The sequence below is a fragment of the Coregonus clupeaformis genome, chromosome 10 (assembly GCF_020615455.1).
Source record: "Coregonus clupeaformis isolate EN_2021a chromosome 10, ASM2061545v1, whole genome shotgun sequence".
NCBI classification, from domain to species: domain Eukaryota; kingdom Metazoa; phylum Chordata; class Actinopteri; order Salmoniformes; family Salmonidae; genus Coregonus; species Coregonus clupeaformis.
The window spans coordinates 54,288,758-54,315,321 of record NC_059201.1 but is presented as its reverse complement, the minus strand read 5'-3'; the positions used below and the strand labels follow the sequence as shown (position 1 = coordinate 54,315,321).

Sequence of the window (26,564 nt, the reverse complement as noted above, 5' to 3'; positions counted from 1 at the left end):
ATGTGTCATTTTGTAATCTGGGTGAACTATCCCTTTAACATTTTGGCCTGTCAATCATTTGGTGGAATTGTCAGGGGAGCGGGCAGGAAGTTTGTGAGTCACAGAGTTGGTAGGGTTTCAGACCTGTCAATCAATCACTATGGGTGGGACTTTGAGGGAAGGCGATAGATTAGTAATCTAGTTTGAAAAACTAGTCTAGTCTACTATTTCAACCTAGTTTATTGTGGCAAAAACCTAAGAAAAAAGGTTGTGTTCTGTCAAGTAAACATGGATTCCCTGTTGAGAAACAATGTAGAATTGCAGGAAAATGGTTTTAAAAATATAGGAGGACCCCCAGACCCCCCGCCAGATTGTGCACCCCCACTTTTATAGGAAGTCAGGCAACAATGAATAAACCTACAGGTATGATTGAATATTGAAGCAGGTGTTAAACATGGGCTTTTCTACAGAGAAAGCAGCAGTTGACTACTCCATTGTCAACACTTTAATCAAATCAGTAGGCCTATAACAATATATTTTATAATACCATATAAGTATCATGACATTAGCTTTTATAACCCTAAATCTGCTTTATTTTATCATATTTTGGACCAGAATGAGGCTCTCTCTCCACTACCTATTGTTCCTGCAGTGAGGATTCAACATCTTCGTCGAGTGTTTTCATAATTTATCTGCAGATAATCGGCAACAAGCAGTAGTGCCCTACCAGTATGCAAATTAGGGAGCCAAATGAACCCATCACTAGGCTACACCGACAGCGGTCACTGGCAAGTCTAGACATGGGCTTTGAATCCTAGGAAAAAACAAATAAGATATTTGGTTTACTTGTCCCGATGCGGTACCGTGGACATATAACTACATTGTATGATTTATAAATAGTAAAGGGATAAAGGAGATTTACTTTATTCAGTCAGTTTAACACCTTTTTTAAACTAGTCGACACTTGCTGTTCAGTTGTCAATAGGCCCTTTTCACGTGACGTCAGACAACTTCCGTTCTGCCGCGATGCAGGTTATGTTTACATCCGGTGTCGCTTAGGAACGCTTAGCTAGTAGCACATCATTATGGAGTTCACCCAGTCCCTTTCACATCTGCCACCAATACGACTTAACGACGTAGAACGACTTGCTGACAAGTGGTCCCTTACTTCAAGATCGAAGCTTGATAAAGGCTACAAGTTCTTCGTTGAAGGTTACCTGTTTGATTATGAAGGTACGTGTTTATCTTTATTTAGCTTAAATTAGCCCTATGCTAGCGAAGGTTATGAGCTGATGAGTTTCTGTTTTGCAGCCTCTTTTTAATATTACTGCTGTTTGTATCGACCGTAAGATAAGAACCATATGCTTGTCATGATACATTTTGGTAATCACTTTTCAGTCCCTAAAATGACAAAATGTAGCAGCTATATTGCATCAGGATTAAATTATTAAACATTTTGTACAAGTAATATATTATTGGATTACAGTAGTATTACGTTTAACGCTGTCTACCTATCCTTACCCCAATCATTCCAGTGGAATCTAGACGGCACTGATCCCTGTTTAATACGGATCCGTCCACTGGCCGATGTGTATCTATCCTCAGGGGGAAAGTGCTGACTGCAAACAAAGGTGCTCCCACGAAGAATCTTAAAACTTGGTCCCTCATCTCTCCTGATCGCCCTCACCCAACGGGCACGTATTTCTCCATCAACAGGGAAATCGTGAAAACTCAGATACGGGAATTTCTGTTTGTTGTTTGAACAAAATGGTACACTGCAATAGCATCTTCTCGAAGATTGTGCCATGCTTCGGTGTTGGATGGGATACTGTTGCGATACAGACACCGAGAGAAAAGAAACAGCTAAATTAACATTCAGCTTTGACCAGGAATCAATATTTATCTAGCTATCATGCACAACAGTATTTGAATAGGTGAGTTACTATACATTCATGAATAAACTAACTGCCTAACAAAGGGTTAGATAGCTAGCTAAGTAAACTTGTTACATTACAGCCAGGCAGCAATGTAACGCTACCTTTTAACGTTATCGGTATCTGGTACTAAGTTGTTGTTAGCTAACGTTAGCCCACTTTTAAGTAACTAAGGCAGTGAACAATTATGAATTAACAATAACGTTAGCAAGTTACAAACCATTGCATATACGTAAACATTATTACTCTTAACTTTACTAATTTAACTTAAACGTACCTTTTGGAATTTCTTCAAGTAGCTAGCTTGCTAGTTAGTGGTCAACAGTTGTATTTTCGTTGAGAAGTCTCAGGTTACGGGCGAACGGAAGTGAAGTTAACCTGCTACGCGGAAAGGCGGAAGTTAGATGACGTCATCGTGAAAAGGGCCTATTAAAGCACAGTAAATAGCCAATGCGCTCCGCCTCCGTGACTCTATAGGCCTATGAAACACGTGAAAGGAAATAAATAAATGTGCCACAAAACAATAATTACGTGGATTTCAACTCATCTTTATTACTTACAGTGCATTACATGGGACGTGTAAATTCACTCACAGGAGACGATGAAGAAGCATCATGCTCTCCCTCCTCCGTGAAAATAAATTAGACTGCAGCCAACCACAGCGCACAAAAAGAACACATGTACCGAGAGAGGGGACATACAGCAGACTGACAAACCAGAAGTCTTTCCCTTTCATTGCTCGCTTTGTGACTGACAGGCGCCTGTCCTATCAATAGATGAATATCGTTCATTCTAGCAGGAGAAGGCTAAACTGTCTTTTCTGACAAGCGAATTTAAACTTTTAAATGAAAAGAAACATAGTTAATTTATTAAATGGAAAAAGTAGGCGGCTTACAGAGTCTGTTATCGGCTGTTTAGCCAACGGCCTGCGCTTATAGAAAACACTGGAGCATACTGCTGACTCTGACTCTTTGGTAGGTCTCGGAGAGACTGACTGACTGACTGACTGACTAGGGGGTCTATTTTGGGGTCGGAGGAAGCCCCTGTTTGTCCCCTGAGAGAGGACCACTTCACACCTCCCCAGTGAAACCTGAGTCGTACCCTTCTGGTCCCTCTGTCCCGTCCTCTGGTCTATTTATACCCCAGCCTGCACTGGCTCCCCATACCACAGTCTAGTGGGCAGCAGAACCACCACCACTCTGGAGGAGGAGTGTGTGTTTGTGTGTTTGAGCATGCACGTGTGTGCACGTACATATGAGTGTATGTGCGTGGGCTTGAAAGCATGCATGTGTGTTTGTGCGTATGTGCGGTTGCCATGTGAGTGTGTGTGTCTGGTGAGTGAATGAGCAGGCTGTTAACTCTTGTGGTGTGCCTGTGTGGGAATAGGCCATGTGTGAGAAGCATGTGTAAGAGAGAGAAGGCGTGCGTGCACGACAGGCAAGGCGGGCAGAGGATCAGGATTTGGTCAAAGCAGTGAAAGAGAACACTCTCTCATGAAGTTCACAACATTGATAGGAGCCAAGGCTCTACTCCAAACTCCAACTTCATGCACACTCTCATGCACACTCCATCAGCTAAACACTGAGGGGCGGTTTCCCGGACACTGATAAGGCGTAGTTCTGAACTAAAAAGCATTCTCATTTGAGATTTTTAGTCTAGGACTAGGCTTAATCTGGGTCTGGGAAACGGCCCTCAATCGTTCCTTAACCGAGTTTAAGCCTAGTCGTGGACTAAAAAGTCATTTCAATTCAAATCCTCCATTGAGTATGCTTTTTCAGTCCAAGACTAGGCTTAATCTGTGTCGGGGAAACCGGCCCTTATAGTTTTAAAATTCAAATAATTGTTCTTAGTTTTATTTTCCCTCTCAATATGAATCCCCTTAATACAAATTCCCCTCATCTCTTTTTTCCTCTCAGTGAAATACATCAAGGAGATGTCAGCCTTTTTTAAGAACACCTCCCCCGGTGCACCCTTACCCTGGGACTCCCCCCCTGCCACGTCACAGAAAAGCGCAGACGCCCCTCCTGCCGAGCTGAAAGAGGCCAGGACCATCCCACTGAAAATGTGCCAGGTGACCAGGAAACAGTGTCCCCCGGACACAGAGAACAGGTACTGCGGCTGAAAAGCAGTCCCTGAAAACCGGCACATCGGTTTGTTGGGGACTTGAGAGAGAGAGACTCTTGTATTCTCCACAATGAGCTTTATTGGGGCTCAAACTAATGTTTCGGTCAATGTAACACATTGTGGAGAATAGAGGAATACCAGGGGGCTACTGTTTCTTTACCCAACAAACTATGTTTAGGTTAGAATCATCTCATGTCAAGTTAACATGACTACTTTGTCCAGAGGTAAAGGGGATGAGAATATTTTCCTTTAATATAAAATATATTATATTTCATATAAAAATGTAAAATCATTTGTCACAGGAGGATAGCTAATTGACCCTCCTCAACTTCAAGGGTCATCAAAATGTGGATTTTAGTGCATTCACAGAGAACAGGTACTGCGGCTGAAAAGCAGTCCCTGAAAACCGGCACATCGGGTTGTTGGGGACTTGGCACAGGCTAATGGGGAACTGAGTTACATGATGAGAGAGAGAGAGAGAGAGAGAGAGAGAGAGAGAGTAAAATGTAAATTCATTTGTCACAGGAGGATAGCTAATTGACCCTCCTCAACTTCAAGGGTCATCAAAATGTGGATTTTAGTGCATTCACCAGGGAGCTGACCACAGCGAACACTGTTTTCTTGTGTTTGTCTCCCCCCTTTCTCTTCTTACCTCTTTTATTTCGCCCTGTCTCTCGCTCCCCCCTCTCTTTCTGTCCCCTCTCTTTCTCCCTCTCTCCCCTCCCCTTCACACAGGTACTTTGAGGTGATCTCGTCTAGCAGAAAGAGCTCAGTGTTCCTGAGGGCCAAGGACCCCGCCATGGCCCAGTCCTGGTACAATGCCATCCAGGTCGGGGTCTTGGGCCTGGTTCCCTGCGTCAGGGATGAGTTGAGGGCCATGCAGGCGGGCCTGGAGGTCAAACACATGGGCTGGATCACCGAACAGGTACAAAGGGTCAAGGGTCAAATCTTAGTTTGTGTTTGATTTTATGCATTTATATGGCAGCCAGGCCTGGGTTTAAATAATATTTGAAATCTTTCAAATACTTTGAGCATTTGCTTTAAGGCTTGCACAGGTGCTAAATACTCTCAGCCAGCAAAAACTATTGGTGTGTCGGAACCCCTAGTGTGCCGGGAGTGCCAGGTGGGCGGGTTTTGCACTTTTGAGACTTTTCTATTTGTTCTATTGCAACAGACAAGCTCAATCAAGGACAGATAAAATATTTGAAATGATTTCAAATAGTATTTGAACCCAATTACTTGTTATTTTTTCCAAATGATTCGAACCTAACCAAGAAAGGCCTTTCTATTGGCTGGTCAGCTAATGTGGCCCTTGAGTGAATTCCAAACAACATCGTCCGTAACATCAGCTGTTCCCATAGGGGGAAAAAATACATGTACAAATTTTTTAGGATATACAGTGCATTCGGAAAGTATTCAGACCCCTTGACTTTTTCCACGTTTTGTTACGTTACAGCCTTATTTTAAAATTGATTAAATTAATTTTTATCCTCATTTTTATCGACACACAATACCGCATAATGACAAAGCGAAAACAGGTTGTTAGACATTTTTGCAAATATATTAAAAATAAAAAACAGAAATACCTTATTTACATAACTATTCAGACCCTTTGCTACGAAACTCGAAATTGAGCTCAGGTGCATCCTGTTTCCATTGATCATCCTTGAGATGTTTCTATAACTTGATTGGAGTCCACCTGTGGTAAATTCAATTGATTGGACATGATTTGGAAAGGCACACAACTGTCTATATAAGGTCTCACAGTTGACAGTGCATGTCAGAGCCTCCAAATCGATCCCGCTCCAGAGTACAGGCCTCGGTGTAATGCTCATTCCTTCGACGATAAACGCGAATCCGACCATCACCCCTGGTGAGACAAAACCGCGACTCGTCAGTGAAGAGCACTTTTTGCCAGTCCTGTCTGGTCCAGCGACGGTGGGTCTGTGCCCATAGGCGACGTTGTTGCCAGTGATGTACCGATCCTGTGCAGGTGTTGTTATACGTGGTCTGCCACTGCGAGGACGATCAGCTGTCCATCCTGTCTCCCTGTAGCGCTGTCTTAGATGTCTCACAGTACGGCAATTTATTGCCCTGGCCACATCTGCAGTCCTCATGCCTCCTTGCAGCATGCCTAAGGCACGTTCACGCAGATGAGCAGGGACCCTGGGCATCTTTCTTTTGGTGTTTTTCAGAGTCAGTAGAAAGGCCTCTTTAGTGTCCTAAATTTTCATAACTGTGACATTAATTGCCTACAGTCTGTAAGCTGTTAGTGTCTTAGCGACCGTTCCACAGGTGCATGTTCATTAATTGTTAATGGTTCATTGAACAAGCAGTGTTTAAACCCTTTACAATGAAGATCTGTGAAGTTATTTGGATTTTTACGAATTATCTTTGAAAACAGGGTCCTGAAAAAGGGACTTTTATTTTTTTGCTGAGTTTATATAAAATGTGCATTTTAGCAATGCGAAAGCCGGATTAGCAATGAACAGAATGAAATACGGAATGTCGGACTCAAACACTGTGTTCTGTTTAAATGCATTAGCGACTACTCTAGAGGCAGCCGACTGAAGACTGGACGACATGTCTGTTTAGTTTATTGAAAGCAACTTTCTGTGTTTTCTGAGAATAGGATTAGCATTAACGTTATCCTTGTGCTAAGGAGCTGCCAGCTAATAGGTAGGATGTGCTTTAAAAAGGAAAAATAATTAACGTTGTTCAAGGAATGTAACATACAGTGGGGAGAAAAAGTATTTGATACACTGCCGATTTTGCAGGTTTTCCTACTTACAAAGCATGTAGAGGTCTGTCATTTTTATCATAGGTACACTTCAACTGTGAGAGACGGAATCTAAAAAAAATCCAGAAAATCACATTGTATGATTTTTAAGTAATTAATTTGCATTTTATTGCATGACATAAGTATTTGATCACCTACCAACCAGTAAGAATTCCGGCTCTCACAGATCTGTTCGTTTTTCTTTAAGAAGCCCTCCTGTTCTCCACTCATTACCTGTATTAACTGCACCTGTTTGAACTCGTTACCTGTATAAAAGACACCTGTCCACACACTCAATCAAACAGACTCCAACCTCTCCACAATGGCCAAGACCAGAGAGCTGTGTAAGGACATCAGGGATAAAATTGTAGACCTGCACAAGGCTGGGATGGACTACAGGACAATAGGCAAGCAGCTTGGTGAGAAGGCAACAACTGTTGGCGCAATTATTAGAACATGGAAGAAGTTCAATATGACGGTCAATCACCCTCGGTCTGGGGCTCCATGCAAGATCTCACCTCGTGGGGCATCAATGATCATGAGGAAGGTGAGGGATCAGCCCAGAACTACACGGCAGGACCTGGTCAATGACCTGAAGAGAGCTGGGAACACAGTCTCAAAGAAAACCATTAGTAACACACTACGCCGTCATTGATTAAAATGCTGCAGTGCACGCAAGGTCCCCCTGCTCAAGCCAGCGCATGTCCCGTCTGAAGTTTGCCAATGACCATCTGGATGATCCAGAGGAGGAATGGGAGAAGGTCATGTGGTCTGATGAGACAAAAATAGAGCTTTTTGGTCTAAACTCCACTCGCCGTGTTTGGAGGAAGAAGAAGGATGAGTACAACCCCAAGAACACCATCCCAACCATGAAGCATGGAGGTGGAAACATCATTCTTTGGGAATGCTTTTCTGAAAAGGGGACAGGACAACTGCACCGTATTGAGGGGAGGATGGATGGTACCATGTATCGCGAGATCTTGGCCAACAACCTCCTTCCCTCAGTAAGAGCATTGAAGATGGGTCGTGGCTGGGTCTTCCAGCATGACAACGACCCGAAACACACAGCCAGGGCAACTAAGGAGTGGCTCCGTAAGAAGCATCTCAAGGTCCTGGAGTGGCCTAGCCAGTCTGCAGACCTGAACCCAATAGAACATCTTTGGAGGGAGCTGAAAGTCCGTATTGCCCAGTGACAGCCCCGAAACCTGAAGGATCTGGAGAAGGTCTGTATGGAGGAGTGGGCCAAAATCCCTGCTGCAGTGTGTGCAAACCTGGTCAAGACCTACAGGAAACGTATGATCTCTGTAATTGCAAACAAAGGTTTCTGTACCAAATATGAAGTTCTGCTTTTCTGATGTATCAAATACTTATGTCATGCAATAAAATGCAAATTAATTACTGAAAAATCATACAATGTGATTTTCTGGATTTTTGTTTTAGATTCCGTCTCTCACAGTTGAAGTGTACCTATGATAAAAATGACAGACCTCTACATGCTTTGTAAGTAGGAAAACCTGCAAAATCGGCAGTGTATCAAATACTTGTTCTCCCCACTGTATAGGGCCGTTTTTCTCAGACACAGATTAAGTCCTGGAATCAGAATTATTTTAATGGAGAATCGCCATTGAGACTGCTTTTTAATTCTGGACTAGGCCCATATTGTTCAAAACCCAACAACAATGTAGTAAAAGCCCTTGATGGACGGAACATTACCATCAAGCACCACAACACATGGAATTTTCCAAGAATAATATATTTCTTTCAACGTTTTAAAGCGGCCTTGCCTACCGTGAATGCTGACAAATCAACATATTTTTAGAATGAAAGGTGCTAAATGCAACTGCCCTCAAATTGTCCGAAACTAGACACTCGTTGTTATTGGTACTGATTAAATGATGATACACATTCCCCTTGTTTGTACTTTAGTATATTTGATCTTAACCTTTTGTCAAGGAAGCATCGGACTATACGACAGTGTGTGTATTATTTTCATAAGTATGTTGTGATATTTGATTCATAAAAAGTGTGTGTGTGTGTCTGTCTGTCCTCTCCCCCAAGGCGACCCAGGGTCCAGAGAGACCGGTGCTGGCTCTGCTGACTGAGAGAGACCTGCTGCTGTACCCCACCCTGCCTGACAGTAAAGACAGCATCAACAGCCCAGCCAAGAGTCACCCGCTCATCACAACCAGGTAGGGCACACCCACTATATAAAACCTCAGCCCCGGGTACACACCAAACATGTCCCCAAAAATCTACCTTTTCTTAAAGGGACATGCTCTCTTAAAGGGATGAGCAATTGAACTGGCTATTGCACCTCTACACTAAATAAGGTTCTCTGGGTGTGCGCCAGCTCATGCTTTTTATTAAACCGTCTTTGATTTGCCAGTGCTTTCCAGTGCAAATAATGCAGTCAGAACTGGCAGATACAGTACATCACATAGACAGTAATTAAAAGACACGTAGAAATGTTTAACCTTGCAAGATTTTGTAACATCAAACCAGTCATTTATATGTGTTTACGTGCCTGTCACCTCACACTTGTGTCAGGTCAAACAGTCATTATCTCATAATAACTAGGAGGAACACAAATTTGCCTGTATTGTATTTAAAGAGAGTCTGTCAAGACATTCTGGCCAAATAGCAAGTCATACTTAAACACTCCCCAAACTGGGCTATTATGAATACATTTGTAATTATTTTTGGCATACTTAATCATCTTCCATAAATGGCCCATTGAAAATGTTCACGCATGATGTCATATTCATGTGCAAATGATTAGGAAAACCAGCAAGTTGTGTTTTGGGTTTTTTCCATCCCTCATGGTTCTCTCTCTCATTTTCCTCTTTCTCTGTTCTCTTTTTTTCTTCTCACTCTGTCTCTACTTATCCTCTTTCTCCCTCTCTCCCTCCCTTCTCTTTCATGCCTACTCTCTCGTCTCTCTCCTCTCTCCCCCCTTCCCTCTGCCCTCTCTTTCCCTCCACCTCTTCCTCTCCCACCTCCCACCTCCCTCCACCCTTTTCTCTCTTCCACCCTCTTACCACCTTCCCCCTCTATCCCTTCCCCATGCCCCCTTTCTTCCTGCCATCTCTCTCCCCCTCTCTTACCCTCCCTCTCCTGATCCCTGCCTCCTCCAGACTGGTCCACTCGGGGCCGGGGAAGAGCTCTCCCCTGCTGGATTCGGAGCTCTCCTTTGGTCTGCGCATGGGCACCAAGCAGGGTGTAGAGACCCACGTGTTCCGGGTGGACTCAGCCAAGGAGCTTTCGGCCTGGACCCACATGCTGGTGGACGGCTGCCACAACGCCGCAGAGCTCATCCAGGAAGTCACCACAGGTACGGATGAAGGAGTAGCGGATGAAGTTAGCCTGCTGAGCTAAAGCCTAGGGGAGCTAACGCAAGTCTTCCGGTTTCAGACAAGGTACGGAACGAGGAGCATCCGCAAAGTTAGCCCGCTGAGCATAAGCCTAGGCATGAGCTCGGGAAGTTAACACAAGTCTTCAGGTCTCAGACAGGGTTTTAGTACGGAACCATGCTCATGTGATGAGGGGTCTGAGACAGGAGGACTTGCGTTAGCTCCTTGAGAAAATGTCTAGGCTTTTAGCTCAGAGGGCTAACACAGTCTTCAAAAGTTAACCTGTAGGCCTACTGCAGTGCAGGTAAAAGCATTGTGGATTGGAAATGATGCAGACAATTACATTGATAGAAACCACAATCTATCTGCAATATTAAAGCTGATCTACCCCCGCCAAAAAACAAAGAAAAAACATTGTGGATGTTACTGCATCTTCAGGGGCATGTTTCAGAAATGTATTTCGTTACATTATTATTATTCATTATTTTTAGATGATTGCTAATCAACTTGTTGCTTGGCGTCACCCTCTGAGAGAGTTTGTCACATTAACGGTGTATCATTGCTGCAGCACAGGTATTTTGAAAAGTAACATTTTAATGCTCCAACTGTAAGTTTATATGTCATCACGAATGCCTGCAAAACAACAGCAGATAGTCTAGCAAAGACCGACAGCAAGAATGTGCAGGTCGGGCTGTTTAAATAGGGTAGTACTGCACTCTACTGGTTTTGTGGTGTGGTGCAACATATTGTCAATAAGAAGTCACTCATTGCATTCATGGGAGGCAGCCACATCTAGCCTGCACCTACAAAATCAATTAATTGCAACTGTCTGCATTCAGACTGACTATATGATCAATGTCGGGAAGTATGTCTCATAAGAGCTGTCCTTGTCATTTATTCTGAGAACAGATCAGTCAATAAACTACTCTACCTTTAGTATTCAGTTTTGTAAGGGGAGTGAAACAGAAACAGGACAGCATTTACAACATTTAGCAGATGCTCTCATCTAGAACGCCTAGTCTTGGGCTAAAAAGCAAGGTCAATGAAGAATCTCCATGAAGAATGAAGAATCTGTGTCTGGGAAACCGGCCGTTAGTGACCAACCTTCATCATACCCTTACCTGTGTTACCCTTTTCCCCCCGTGTTCCCTGGCAGCCTGCAGCTGGAACGGGAAGGAGTGCAACCTGGGAGTTCACATCGACGAGGGCTTTTCCCTGTTCACAGAGGAGATGGGCATCAGGAAGACGGTGCTCCTCCAGCAACCCTTCGAGCGCCTGCGCATGTCCTCCGACGACGGCGTGCGCATGATCTTCCTCGACTTCGGAGGGCCCGAGGCGGAGATTGTGAGTTGGATTGTTGACTGTTTGGTTATTGGTGTTGGTTGGTTGGTTGGTGTCTCTCTCTTTTTCTCCTCCTTTCTCTTTTGTTTACTCTGTCTTTCTCCCTCATCCGTGTTCGTTCACGCTGACATTCTCCCCATAGAAAGATTACACCTCGGAAATGATGCCATGGACAAGAGTAGAGGGGGGTTACGTCACCCCTGTTGACTTTAGAGGATGGTCTGTTCCATGTGCAGGTATTGGGCAAAATTATGTGAAAATAATGGACCCTACAATATATGAGGATATGGAACAGTCCTTCTCAACGACTTTGCATTTTGGCGACTCAACAGCAACAGTAACACATAACTTGATGGTAATAGCCTAATAATTGTGAACCAAAGCCAAATTGTGCACAGGCGCTCTCTCTGTGGGCCTCTCTCTGTGTTTATCTGTCCCCCCCCTCGCTCTCTCTCGCTCTCTCAATTCAATTCAATTCAATTAAAATGGCTTTATTGGCATGGGAAACATATGTTTACATTGCCAAAGCAACTGAAATAGATAATAAACAAAAGTGAAAAATAAAATAAAAAATGTACAGTAAAAACAAAAGTTCCAAAGTAATAGAGACATTTCAAATGTCATATTATGGCTATAAACAGTGTTGTAACGATGTGCAAATAGTTAAAGTACAAAAGGGGAAATAAATAAACATAAATATGGGTTGTATTTACAATGTTGTTTGTTCTTCACTGGTTGCCCTTTTCTTGTGGCAACAGGTCACAAATATTGCTGCTGTAATGGCACACTATGGTATTTCACCCAACAGATATGGGAGTTTATCAAAATTGGACTTGTTTCCGAATTCTTTGTGGGTCTGTGTAATCTGAGGGAAATATGTGTCTTTAATATGGTCATACATTTGGCAGGAGGTTAGGAAGTGCAGCTCAGTTTCCACCTCATTTTGTGGGCAGTGTGCACATACCCTGTCTTCTCTTGAGAGCCAGGTCTGCCTATGGCGGCCTTTCTCAATAGCAAGGCTATGCTCACTGAGTCTGTACATAGTCAAAGCTTTCCTTAAGTTTGGGTCAGTCACAGTGGTCAGGTATTCTGCCACTGTGTACTCTCTGTTTAGCCAAATAGCATTCTAGTTTGCTCTGTTTTTTTGTTAATTCTTTCCAATGTGTCAAGTAATTCTCTTTTTGTTTTCTCATGATTTGGTTGGGTCTAATTGTGTTGTTGTTGTTGTTGTCCTGGGGCTCTCTCTCTCTCTCTCTCTCTCTCTCTCTCTCTCTCTCTCTCTCTCTCTCTCTCTCTCTCTCTCTCTCTCTCTCTCTCTTTCTCACGCTCTCTCTCTCTCTTGCTCTCTCTCTCTCTCTTTCTCTCTCCCTCTCCATCTCTCCCTGTCATTCTCTCTCTCTCCATCTCTCTCTCTCTCTCTCTCTCCTTTGCTGTTGGTTTCCTTCTCTTGTTCACATGGGGGCTAATTCCGACCAGAGTTTAGTGTGCGTAAAGGGAACGTAATTCCCTTTTAATGCACCTTTCTCTCTACATTTTCTGAGCTTGAACTTAAGCATGAGAAGGGAATGCTATTCACCCCCTATTAGTTTGGTGTGGAGATCAAAGAAATGAAGGTGTGGAGGAGGTGTGTCTACAGATACGCCATATTCTGACCTTGACTTACTTCCCTCATAGTTCCACCACCTTTACGCATGATGAAATGATGAATAAGGTCGAGCAACCTGTCGGTTCCAAATGGAACCACATCTACTTTATTTTTCCCGATAGAAGTAACAGCATTCTCCATGCACTGTAATTTATAAATTGATAAGAGTTATTGATATAAATAAAAAAGTATACCAGTTTCATTTAAGGACCAAAGGATTGACAGCTGTCCCATATAGATTGCAAAATAGTTGGGAAGAGATTTCTGACGTACCGATTCCATGGCACATGGTTTATGAACTGATACACAAAACAACGCCAGATTCAAAACTTAGAATATTTCAATTTAAAATATTATATAAAATTCTTGCTACCAATAGAATGTTATTTATATGGGGGATACAATCTTCCCAGCTCTGCAGATTTTGCTGCGAAGAGACAGAATCATTAGATAATTTGTTTTGGTACTGTCCATTTGTAGCTTGTTTTTGGTCACAGGTCCAGGAATGGCTGAAGAATTGCAATATTTACCTGGAGCTAACCTTTCAGATAGCATTACTGGGTGATCTGAAAAGTCATAGTCAATCGATCAATAATATAATAATACTTTTAGCAAAAATGTTTATTTTCAATTTACAATCTGTAGAAACTATGAGAATAGAAAAGTTCAGAACTTTTGTGAAACATCACATTACATTTGAAAAATATATGGCAAATAGAAAAACAATATGGATGGTGTTAAGAGATATATGGGAGGGGTTGAATGGAGCTGAAGGTTGGGACTAATAACAACAAGATAACTAATGTAAAACATACTGTGTCCATAATAAGTATATAGGTTATAGGTTGAGAGCTTTTGTGAAAGAGCACAGTTAGAAAGATATGGCATATAGAAGATAACCAGATGGACATCATGAAAATGATCGGAGAGGTTGAGGGTAGAGGAAGTTCAGGAGTAAAAACAAACAAAATATCTCTATTGTAAAAATGTACTGTGTCCATAAAATGTATATAGTATGTATAAGTTGGTAGTAGAGGCCTAAGCGTTGTTGTTCACTTGTGTACTCCAATTAGGGAAGGGGTGGTGGGGTTGGAAAGTAATAAAGGAAAATATATTTTTTAAAGAATCGTATATACAGTTGAAGTCGGAAGTTTACATACACTTAGGTTGGAGTCATTAAAACAAATTTTTCAACCACTCGGACATCTACTTTGTGCACGACACAAGTAATTTTTCAAACAATTGTTTACAGACAGATTATTTCACTTATAATTCACTGTATCACAATTCCAGTGGGTCAGAAGTGTACATACACTAAGTTGACACTGCCTTTAAACAGCTTGGAAAATTCCAGAAAATAATGTCATGGCTTTAGAAGCTTCTGATAGGCTAATTTACATCATTTGAGTCAATTGGAGGTGTACCTGTGAATGTATTTCAAGGCCTACCTTCAAACTCAGTGCCTCTTTGCTTGACATCATGGGAAAATCAAAAGAAATCAGCCAAGACCTCAGAATTGTTTTTTTAGACCTCCACAAGTCTTGTTCATCCTTGGGAGCAATTTCCAAATGCCTGAAGGTACCATGTTCATCTGTACAAACAGTAGTAAGCAAGTATAAACACCATGGGACCACGCAGCCGTCATACCGCTCAGGAAGGAGACGCGTTCTGTCTCCTAGAAATGAACGTACTTTGGTGCGAAAATGCAAATCAATCCCAGAACAACAGCAAAGGACCTTGTGAAGATGCTGGAGGAAACAGGTACAGAAGTATCTATATCCACAGTAAAACTAGTCATATATCGAAAGGCCACTCAACAAGGAAGAAGCCACTGCTCCAAAACCGTCAAAAAAAAAGGAAGACTATGGTTGCAACTGCCCATGGGGACAAAGATCGTACTTTTTGGAGAAATGTCCTCTGGGCTAATGAAACAAAAATAGAACTGTTTGGCCATAATGACCATCGTTATGTTGGGAGGAAAAAGGGTGTTGCTTGCAAGCCGAAGAACACCATCCCAACCGTGAAGCACGGGGGTGGCAGCATCATGCTGTGGGGGTGCTTTGCTGCAGGAGGGACTGGTGCACTTCACAAAATAGATGGCATCATGAGGAAGGAAAATTATGTGGATATATTGAAGCAATATCTCAAGACATCAGTCAGGAATTTAAAGCTTGGTCGCAAATGGGTCTTCCAAATGGACAATGACCCCAAGCATACTTCCAAAGTTGTGGCAAAATGGCTTAAGGACAACAAAGTCAACGTATTGGAGTGGCCATCACAAAGCCCTGACCTCAATCCTATAGAAAATGTGTGGGCAGAACTGAAAAAGCATGTGCGAGCAAGGAAGCCTACAAACCTGACTCAGTTACACCAGCTTTGTCAGGAGGAATGGGCCAAAATTCACCCAACTTATTGTGGGAAGCTTATGGAAGGCTACCCGAAACGTTTGACCCAAGTTAAACAATTTAAAGGCAATGCTACCAAATACTAATTGAGTGTATGTATACTTCTGACCCACTGGGAATGTGATGAAAGAAATAAAAGCTGAAATAAATCATTCTCTCTACTATTATTCTGACATTTCACATTCTTAAAATAAACTGGTGATCCTAACTGACCTACAGTGAGGGAAAAAAGTATTTGATCCCCTGCTGATTTTGTACGTTTGCCCACTGACAAAGACATGATCAGTCTATAATTTTAATGGTAGGTTTATTTGAACAGTGAGAGACAGAATAACAACAACAAAATCCAGAAAAACGCATGTCAAAAATGTTATGAATTGATTTGCATTTTAATGAGGGAAATAAGTATTTGACCCCTCTGCAAAACATGACTTAGTACTTGGTGGCAAAACCCTTGTTGGCAATCACAAAGGTCAGACGTTTCTTGTAGTTGGCCACCAGGTTTGCACACATCTCAGGAGGGATTTTGTCCCACTCCTCTTTGCAGATCTTCTCCAAGTCATTAAGGTTTCGAGGCTGACGTTTGGCAACTCGAACCTTCAGCTCTCTCCACAGCTTTTCTATGGGATTAAGGTCTGGAGACTGGCTAGGCCACTCCAGGACCTTAATGTGCTTCTTCTTGAGCCACTCCTTTGTTGCCTTGGCCGTGTGTTTTTGGTCATTGTCATGCTGGAATACCCATCCTCTGAATCATTCAGATGTTCATTGGCAAACTTCAGACGGGCCTGTATACAGTGGGGGAAAAAGTATTTAGTCAGACACCAATTGTGCAAGTTTACCCACTTAAAAAGATGAGAGAGGCCTGTAATTTTCATCATAGGTACACGTCAACTATGACAGACAAAATGATGGAAAAAAATCCAGAAAATCACATTGTAGGATTTTTTATGAATTTATTTGCAAATTATGGTGGAAAATAAGTATTTGGTCAATAACAAAAGTTTCTCAATACTTTGTTATATACCCTTTGTTGGCAATGACACAGGTCAAACGTTTTCTGTAAGTCTTCACAAGGTTTTCACACACTGTTGCTGGTATTTTGGCCCATTCCTCCATGCAGATCTCCTCTAGAGCAGTGATGTTTTGGGGCTGTCGCTGGGCAACACAGACTTTCAACTCCCTCCAAAGATTTTCTATGGGGTTGAGATCTGGAGACTGGCTAGGCCACTCCAGGAACTTGAAATGCTTCTTACGAAGCCACTCCTTCGTTGCCCGGGCGGTGTGTTTGGGATCATTGTCATGCTGAAAGACCGAGCCACGTTTCATCTTCAATGCCCTTGCTGATGGAAGGAGGTTTTCACTCAAAATCTCACGATACATGGCCCCATTCATTCTTTCCTTTACACGGATCAGTCGTCCTGGTCCCTTTGCAGAAAAAACAGCCCCAAAGCATGATGTTTCCACCCCCATGCTTCACAGTAGGTATGGTGTTCTTTGGATGCAACTCAGCATTCTTTGTCCTCCAAACACGACGAGTTGAGTTTTTACCAAAAAAGTTATATTTTGGTTTCATCTGACCATATGACATTCTCCCAATCCTCTTCTGGATCATCCAAATGCACTCTAGCAAACTTCAGACGGGCCTGGACATGTACTGGCTTAAGCAGGGGGACACGTCTGGCACTGCAGGATTTGAGTCCCTGGCGGCGTAGTGTGTTACTGATGGTAGGCTTTGTTACTTTGGTCCCAGCTCTCTGCAGGTCATTCACTAGGTCCCCCCGTGTGGTTCTGGGATTTTTGCTCACCGTTCTTGTGATCATTTTGACCCCACAGGGTGAGATCTTGTGTGGAGCCCCAGATCGAGGGAGATTATCAGTGGTCTTGTATGTCTTCCATTTCCTAATAATTGCTCCCACAGTTGATTTCTTCAAACCAAGCTGATTACCTATTGCAGATTCAGTCTTCCCAGCCTGGTGCAGGTCTACAATTTTGTTTCTGGTGTCCTTTGACAGCTCTTTGGTCTTGGCCATAGTGGAGTTTGGAGTGTGACTGTTTGAGGTTGTGGACAGGTGTCTTTTATACTGATAACAAGTTCAAACAGGTGCCATTAATACAGGTAACGAGTGGAGGACAGAGGAGCCTCTTAAAGAAGAAGTTACAGGTCTGTGAGAGCCAGAAATCTTGCTTGTTTGTAGGTGACCAAATACTTATTTTCCACCATAATTTGCAAATAAATTCATAAAAAATCCTACAATGTGATTTTCTGGAGAAAGAAAATCTCAATTTGTCTGTCATAGTTGACGTGTACCTATGATGAAAATTACAGGCCTCTCTCATCTTTTTAAGTGGGAGAACTTGCACAATTGGTGGCTGCCTAAATACTTTTTTTCCCCACTGTATGTGCTTTCTTAAGCAGGGGGACCTTGCGGGCGCTGCAGGATTTCAGTCCTTCACGGCGTTGTGTGTTACCAATTGTTTTCTTGGTGACTATGGTCCCAGCTGCCTTGAGATCATTGACAAGATCCTCCTGTGTAGTTCTGGGCTGATTCCTCACCGTTCTCATGATCATTGCAACTCCATGAGGTGAGATCTTGCATGGAGCCCCAGGCCGAGGGAGATTGACAGTTATTTTGTGTTTCTTCCATTTGCGAATAATCACACCAACTGTTGTCACCTTCTCACCAAGCTGCTTGGCAATTGTCTTGTAGCCCATTCCAGCCTTGTGTAGGTCTACAATCTTGTCCCTGACATCCTTGGAGAGCTCTTTGGTCTTGGCCATGGTGGAGAGTTTGGAATCTGATTGATTGATTGCTTCTGTGGACAGGTGTTTTTTATACAGGTAACAAGCTGAGATTAGGAGCACTCCCTTTAAGAGTGTGCTCCTAATCTCAGCTCGTTACCCGTATAAAAGAAACCTGGGAACCAGAAATCTTTCTGATTGAGAGGGGGTCAAATACTTATTTCCCTGATTAAAATGCAAATCAATTTATAACATTTTTGACATGCGTTTTTCTGGATTTTGTTGTTGTTATTCTGTCTCTCACTGTTCAAATAAACCTACCATTCAAATTATAGACTGATCATTTCTTTGTCAGATTTTTTACTAGGATTAAATGTCAGGAATTGAAGAATCTCAAATATAAAATATATTTTGATTTGTTTAACACTTTTTTGGTTACTACATGATTCCATGTGTGTTATTTCATAGTTTTGATGTCTTCACTATTATTCTACAAAATCCTTGAATGAGTAGGTGTGTCCAAACTTTTGACTGGTATTGTATATATATTTGTGAAAAAATATATGGGGGATTGGAAGTGATGTAGACAATTACATTGATGGAAGTTACAATCTATCTGCAATATTAAAGCTGATCTACCCCCTAAGAATATTTTTTTTTACTAAATATAAATAAAATAACTATTAATAAGAGCTAGGTAAATGAGTATGCCGTTTGGAGAAGGGGATTGTAAATATAAATGAGAATTGTTTTATATTTATTTTACCTTATGATCTCTGGAGACAAATGTGAAACCAGTCACATGGCAGCAAACTGAAGCATATCAACAATCACCTTTTCCACAGTGAAGTTTATGAAATGCTGGCCTTGTAACTTGCAGATTTGAAATGTGGAGACCCAAGCTATAGGCTTCTGTCGCCATGTGCAAATGACAGTATAGTGCCAAACCTACCGAGTTGATTTATGATTTCTAGAATTATATGCCCAGACTTTTCACTGTATTTTTTACAATTTGTTACATGTTAAATATTAGCCACTATCGGTAGCCACCGTCAGTTATACCTATATACATTTATAACTGTCACTTTAGTGTTAGTTCCTTACATTTTTCATCATTCCATTACATCGTTAGTTCACCTTTCTTTCCTCTATCACGTTTGTGTGGTTGTTCCTGAGGATCGCTATCAATAGTGGATCATATTAGGCTAACGTAGTACAAGTTGTGCAATAATTTGGAACATGTAACCTATTTGACTCATTATGTAACACAGACCATAAGTAACAGTTTAAACCTGGAGCCTGGCCCACATTTCACAACGACTGGACAGTTGTCATACAGTTCCATGATTAGTGAGAATTAGGGTAGATTTAGAGGACTACTGGTCAACCCCTATTGTACACTTTTCTCACCTTCCAATATATCATGGATTAAACAATTTAATATGGCAACTTTCAGGACGAATCAAAGCACTGTATTTTTTATTCACCAATATATTTAATGCGTTGTCGTGACTTGACTTTCATTATTGTGATGACTATTATTTATCGAATAGATTAAATTAATCATGTAACAATTAACTCATTAGGAATTTGGGGCACCACGGGAAAAGTTGTTTAATGAGTTACCGTTTCCCGAATTAACTCTAAAGATATCTAGATATCTCTTATCATTTAACAGTCATTTATTAATCATTTACCTCATATCAGTCTCATTCTGAAAGTCGTAGGCTCTTTAAGTTTCCACGAACCCGGGTCTTACTGATCATTCCGTACCACACAAATGGATTTAATTATTTATCTACTAACTAATTAAAAATGATAACATGAGATACAAACACGTACACATTATAGGTAGGGATTAGAAACTTAATACAATGAAAACGGGTCCCTAGCGGATTAACACAATATGACACTTGTTACAAAAGATGGTGAGTTAAAGAGAGAGAGAGAGAGAAAACACTTGGATACACATGGACCTACCCTCACAGTAATCCTAATACTTTTCCCGGAACTGCCGCCCGTTTGGGAAGAAAAGCAATGCATGTATTTACGTGTTGGAGGTCTTCGTTGTGTATCTCTGTTGGACCCAGGCCTTCGTGGGAAGGGGTCGATTGGGCTTTCTCTTTCGGATGGCCTTTTAGATGTAAGGCTCAGATTGTCCACAAGAGGTCACAATGTCCTTCTTCTTAGTTGTCTGTTTACTTTCACTCATTCTGGAAGTGGTCTTCTGAGGACGGCTAATCAGCGGTGTCGATGATACCCTGTGGTGTGATGAGAGCAGTGTAGTAGATGATGTCTTGAAGAGAGTAACAAGATGGTCCCACTTAAATTCACCTTCTTAGATACAGTACTTAGAACAGCTACTCAGCCGGAACATTGATTGTTAGTGGAGGCAACTTTGTCGTCTTCACCACGTGTTCATTTTCAGGGTCGGGATCAATATGGACAAAAGCTGCAGCTTGAGGTCCGTCTAGTCTGATCTGATCATTCTTATCTCAATCTTTTATGCACTCTGGTAAAGAGGGGCGTTTCTGTCATACTGACACGCTCTCTGAGCTCCCTCGGGTGTGGCTAGTTACGAGGCAAAAGTATTATTATCACTCTGATTTCGTTATAAAGCTCAAATCACATTCCTATCTTCATGAAAACATTGTCTTCCTCCTTGATATTTTCTACACAATGTAAAATATGTAAACCTGATATACACAGTGTAAAAGCTCTTCAAGTCACAATGTTTTCATTATAACGCCTTTATACAATTTTTAATGACATCACAAAATATACATTCATTTTCCATATTCCATTTCTCATCATTCCCAATGTTTGGATGTTGAAATATATTGTCCCAATGTTCATTGTTGGATGTTAAAGTTTTTGGGCGGTAAAAAGTATCTGAAACAAAGGCATTCCTTTCACCATACTAGAGGGCCAGAGATAGGAGAATCTATCTCTAATTTATGGCAGTATTAAGGTGTCAAGACCGGCACAGCCCCCTGTGGGTAAGAGGATCTGGTTGTTGTCGGCCATTTGCCAAGCTGATGTGAGGCCTTAGATCCTCAACCAGGGATAGTCATGACAGCGTAAAGGTTCTCCAAATAGTAAAAAAAAAAAAAAGTAATACTTTCCTAACTCTAAATAATATACAAGATCAGAGTATATTGGGCTCCCGAGTGGCGCAGCGGTCTAAGGCACTGCATCTCAGTACTTGAGGCGTCACTACAGACCCCCTGGTTCGATTCCAGGCTGTATCACAACCGGCCGGGAGTCCCATAGGGCGGCGCACAATTGGCCCAGCGTCGTCCGGGTTTGGCCGGTGTTGGCCGTCATTGTAAATAAGAATTTGTTCTTAACTGACTTGCCTAGTTAAATAAAGTTTAAATTTTAAAAATATATTTAAATTCAATTTATTCAGTGTGCGGAAGTTGCTACACCTGCAAAGCCTGTTATGCACCTGCATAAAGTAAGTCTGAAAACCAACTACTGAGAAGTGCTTAAATCAAAACGTGTAAATAAGGAATAGATTTCCTAAGTCTGAATCGGGCCCATGATGAACCCCATTTTCGAACCCCCAAAAAAGTTTAAATACAGAGTAAACTTTTCAACTTCTCTCTCTTCCCTTTTCCTCTCCCTCCCTTGCAGCAACTGGACCTCCACTCCTGCCCGAAGACCATGGTGTTCATCATCCACTCCTTCCTCTCTGCTAAGGTCAAGCGGCTAGGCCTGTTAGCATGATAACAGTTTGACCTCCCCTACCCAACCTGAAAAACCACCGAACCACCCAAGCGTATTTACACGCAGCCATGACTAACTTTAGGAGGATGTGATGTCACTGCAGAGGATATGATGTCACCACTCTGTTTCAAACCCCCACCAAACTCTTACCAAGGGCCACCGTTGGTCAGAATCAAAGTGGAAAGCGAGTGGATTGAAGATATACTGTACCTGCAATAATTATGCTTTCAAAGGCCCTTATCAGTCGTAAGTGTAACATCTGTCCTAAGAGGATGTCAACTTACGAGAGCCAAACGTACACCTATGACAGCCTACATAGCACCGTTGCCAAGCTCTAAGGCCTAAATGTTTGAATTGCATTTGATTGTTTCATTGGTCAAAGCATGTCCGTTGTCATAAGTGATAAGTCAATTGATATAACCTCTTATGAGCGGTTATAACAGGCACCATTGATTTTACAACGGCTTCAAAAAAAAAGGTTAAACAATTTTCAACTTTTACATGCACTGTTGACTGATTGTGTGTAACTATTCAGAGGGTTTACTGTTTTGCCCTAATTTATTTCTCTTATTTGTATGTTTTGGCTGCCATTTTGAGTAACATTATTTTATGTCTGCTATTAGAGCAGTTTTCCAAGTGCTGATTCAGAGACATTTTGAGTGCAGCGAAAAGCCTTTTGACTCTGCATTTCTTTAGTAGGTTCATAAATGTTTCCCAAAACCAACATCAACATGAAGATAAACTATATGTCAGAAAGCGCATTTTAAGTTAACACCTAAATCCAGACATTTAGATACAGGCACCAAACGGATTATTGCCACTGTTTAGTAATTTCACTCAACAAAAGCTCCACCCTCAAACTAACTTGAATTACTTTATGCATAAGATTACTATGCATTTATAGATACAGTATATACAGAGTTTGACACGGTATCATTTCTGTCGATGGAGTGCATACTACGACCACTTTAGATTTAGGAAGTTGTCCCTCAAAACTAGATAATTTTCAGTTTAAGGAAAGATCGATGGAATGGTTCTCACATATGCAGCCATATAACTTCAGGTGTATGTAACTATATAGTATACATATATGTATGTATTTGGCTCTAGGTATAACATTATCAATGAATACATTGAAAGTGTTTCCTATTGAAAGAGCAATGGGTTATCGGAGTATATGCTACAGGTACTGCGTTGTGTTATATTGAAACCTTTTTAAGTCCTTACAAAGCTAGTTGAATATGTTATCTTCTTAACAACTACAGCCAAAATCACTGATGCATTTGAAAGATATCAGCTTGTTGGGGACTAATGACGCAGTTTTTATACAGTGTTAGTCCTTTTGTTAGTGTGCATTTACAGAAATCATCGCAAACCAACTGAAAATGAACAGAAATGGGGTCTATAGTTTACATGACAACGTATGTGTTCAATTCCCCCATTTATTTTGTGTCAACAGAATATTCACTACTCGTGGCCTTCTCTCTAAAATGCTAAACAAACCTATATTAATATATATTTCAAACTAAAACTTGTTTGCTTTCAAGAAGAAACATTTATTGTATATTCTTATTTAAACAAACGGTGTGCCTTGCAGCGTTGTTTGTATATAAAAGTGTAATAAACTTTGATGTAACTTTTACTGTGCTTTATTGGTAGATCTCTAGATATCAGTTTGATTGACAAGCTGCATATGTAATAGGGATCCCGCCCCCAAAAGTGCAGTAACTGCAGTGTACTGTGTTATTTTGGACGCAGTACTTTCCTAATAACTTCAGTGTACTGCAGTTCAAGTATAACTGGGTCGTTCCATGAATAGCATACATTTTGCTTCCCTTTGATATTTTAAGTAGACATTTTTCACAGATATTTAAGCCTGTTATGTTACATGAAGGGCCCTTTAATATAGACCACATGGAAAATTCTATAAATCTGACTTACTAATGTGCCAAAAATCTGCATTTTGACATGTTCCTTGTCATGTTTTTCAGACTTCTAGGAACATTTCAACCCACTTAATTGGCACTTATTATAATCTTTTTTAATTTATTTAATCCCTTGAATTGGGAAAACAATGTTTTTTATGAAGTTGAACATGTGCTCCTTATGACAGAATGTTAAAATTAGGTGAAATTAATAGTTTTTTTGGACCAAGTTTCACTACCTGAAAGGTACTCTTTTGGTGGATTGACCCAACTGCATTGTACTGCAGTTAGACTGCCTGTAACTGCAGTAATATACTGCAAAATAAGCCTACTGCACAACATAAAAACAATGTTATTTTGAACGTAGTACTTGCATGCAATCTTTTTTCGTAAGGAACGTGCGGCCAACCCAGGATGGGAACCCCAGTCCACATCACCACTTCATACCCACAAAGCAACATTTTGACATGGCATCAAATGAAGTAACTATCAACTCAGTCCTCATTGGATGGCCATGGCTTCTTTCTGTTACAAAAATGTACCATGGTAGTACAAAGAGCTGGGCGAGAGGGACAACAATCCATAATGCCATAAATTGCCTGAATTGATGCGATAGTGATAAATAGAACGATAACTTTATAACATTAATGTGCACCACAGTTGTTTTAGTTTTTTTTATTATCCTTTAAACTACTAACACTATTTGGCTGGTTTTAGCCATCAAAAAGGGGTCCAAGGCCCCAAAAAGTTTGAGAACCGCTGGTCTTGTAGTGTAGTGTACACGATTAAATCTTTGGACCTGAATTTTAAACCTTGAAGATAAGGTTTAAAATAATGTTTATCTGGTGCTTCTCTCTTCTACACAGTTTTCAGTTGTCTCTCTCTCTCATTCAACTAACTAGGCTACTCTTATACAATTCTAAATAACCAATTTGTAAAAAGGTATTAATAATTATCTTATCTCATAAATATATTTTCATCATGTCATTTTCATAATTCTCAACATATCCCTAACAACAGCAAGTTACAATGTTCCCCTTTGTTTACACTCTCTGAGTCCTCTGTTTCTATGCTAATGGACTTTCATAAATTAATTAAACTATCAAAACGTCATTAAAAAAATAACAACAATAATATCATTACACTACGCTTAACTTGGTGTTTCCTATCCTATGCTTTATAACTCGCTCACCTTGAAGAAGTTGGATAGCACACTGTATTACTTACACAACTAATATAAGGACATGAGACAGTAGAAATTAACGTGGGCGTTGTGTAATACATTTCACAGGACAAGACATTCCAAGCATTCCGATGTATGTAAGTAGAAGGGACAAAGTAGAATATCAATACACAACATATTCTTCCCCCTTTACTTTTGATGCCTCATAAGGAAAAAGTAAATATTCACTGTTTTGCATATTATTTTCTTTACAGTCTTTATCTTTAAGAAACATTTTCTCTTAATGTAACAATGGAACTTTTCAGTATAACCTTTCCTGAACTAGGGAAAGAGGGTAGACTGCCTCAGTTCCCAGACTTAACCCTGGGTTGTACTCTGCCCTAATGTCGGAGGTTAGTCTCTAAACTAAATGTTCAACCTTTCAGGGGGTCGTCTTTCTCTTGCAGGCTAATGACGACATACAGGTGAGTCCCATTGTCTCTGAGTCTGAGTGGTGATGGTGTATGACTGAGTCCCATTGTCTCTGAGTCTGAGTGGTGATGGTGTATGACTGAGTCCCATTGTCTCTGAGTCTGAGTGGTGATGGTGTATGACTGAGTCACATTGTCTCTGAGTCTGAGTGGTGATGGTGTATGACTGAGTCACATTGTCTCTGAGTCTGAGTGGTGATGGTGTATGACTGAGTCACATTGTCTCTGAGTCTGAGTGGTGATGGTGTATGACTGAGTCACATTGTCTCTGAGTCTGACTGGTGATGGTGTATGACTGAGTCACATTGTCTCTGAGTCTGAGTGGTGATGGTGTATGACTGAGTCACATTGTCTCTGAGTCTGAGTGGTGATGGTGTATGACTGAGTCACATTGTCTCTGAGTCTGAGTGGTGATGGTGTATGACTGAGTCACATTGTCTCTGAGTCTGAGTGGTGATGGTGTATGACTGAGTCACATTGTCTCTGAGTCTGAGTGGTGATGGTGTATGACTGAGTCACATTGTCTCTGAGTCTGAGTGGTGATGGTGTATGACTGAGTCACATTGTCTCTGAGTCTGAGTGGTGATGGTGTATGACTGAGTCACATTGTCTCTGAGTCTGAGTGGTGATGGTGTATGACTGAGTCCCATTGTCTCTGAGTCTGACTGGTGATGGTGTATGACTGAGTCACATTGTCTCTGAGTCTGAGTGGTGATGGTGTATGACTGAGTCACATTGTCTCTGAGTCTGAGTGGTGATGGTGTATGACTGAGTCACATTGTCTCTGAGTCTGAGTGGTGATGGTGTATGACTGAGTCACATTGTCTCTGAGTCTGAGTGGTGATGGTGTATGACTGAGTCACATTGTCTCTGAGTCTGAGTGGTGATGGTGTATGACTGAGTCACATTGTCTCTGAGTCTGAGTGGTGATGGTGTATGACTGAGTCACATTGTCTC

The 26,564-nt window shown here is 41.3% G+C and overlaps 1 protein-coding gene across 1 annotated transcript in view; it reads left to right on the top strand.

Moving 5' to 3' along the window:
• Window positions 1-23,671, top strand: part of LOC121575571 (alpha-1-syntrophin-like) — a 68,441-nt gene extending 44,770 nt beyond the window's left edge. The window contains exons 3-8 of the mRNA XM_041888749.2: window positions 3,830-4,022; window positions 4,773-4,962; window positions 8,875-9,005; window positions 9,951-10,147; window positions 11,323-11,510; window positions 21,937-23,671. Of these exons, the coding sequence (XP_041744683.1) occupies window positions 3,830-4,022; window positions 4,773-4,962; window positions 8,875-9,005; window positions 9,951-10,147; window positions 11,323-11,510; window positions 21,937-22,029 (992 nt within the window). The 3' untranslated portion in view covers window positions 22,030-23,671. The remainder of the gene's footprint in view (window positions 1-3,829; window positions 4,023-4,772; window positions 4,963-8,874; window positions 9,006-9,950; window positions 10,148-11,322; window positions 11,511-21,936) is intronic.
• Window positions 23,672-26,564: the final 2,893 nt, after the last annotated feature.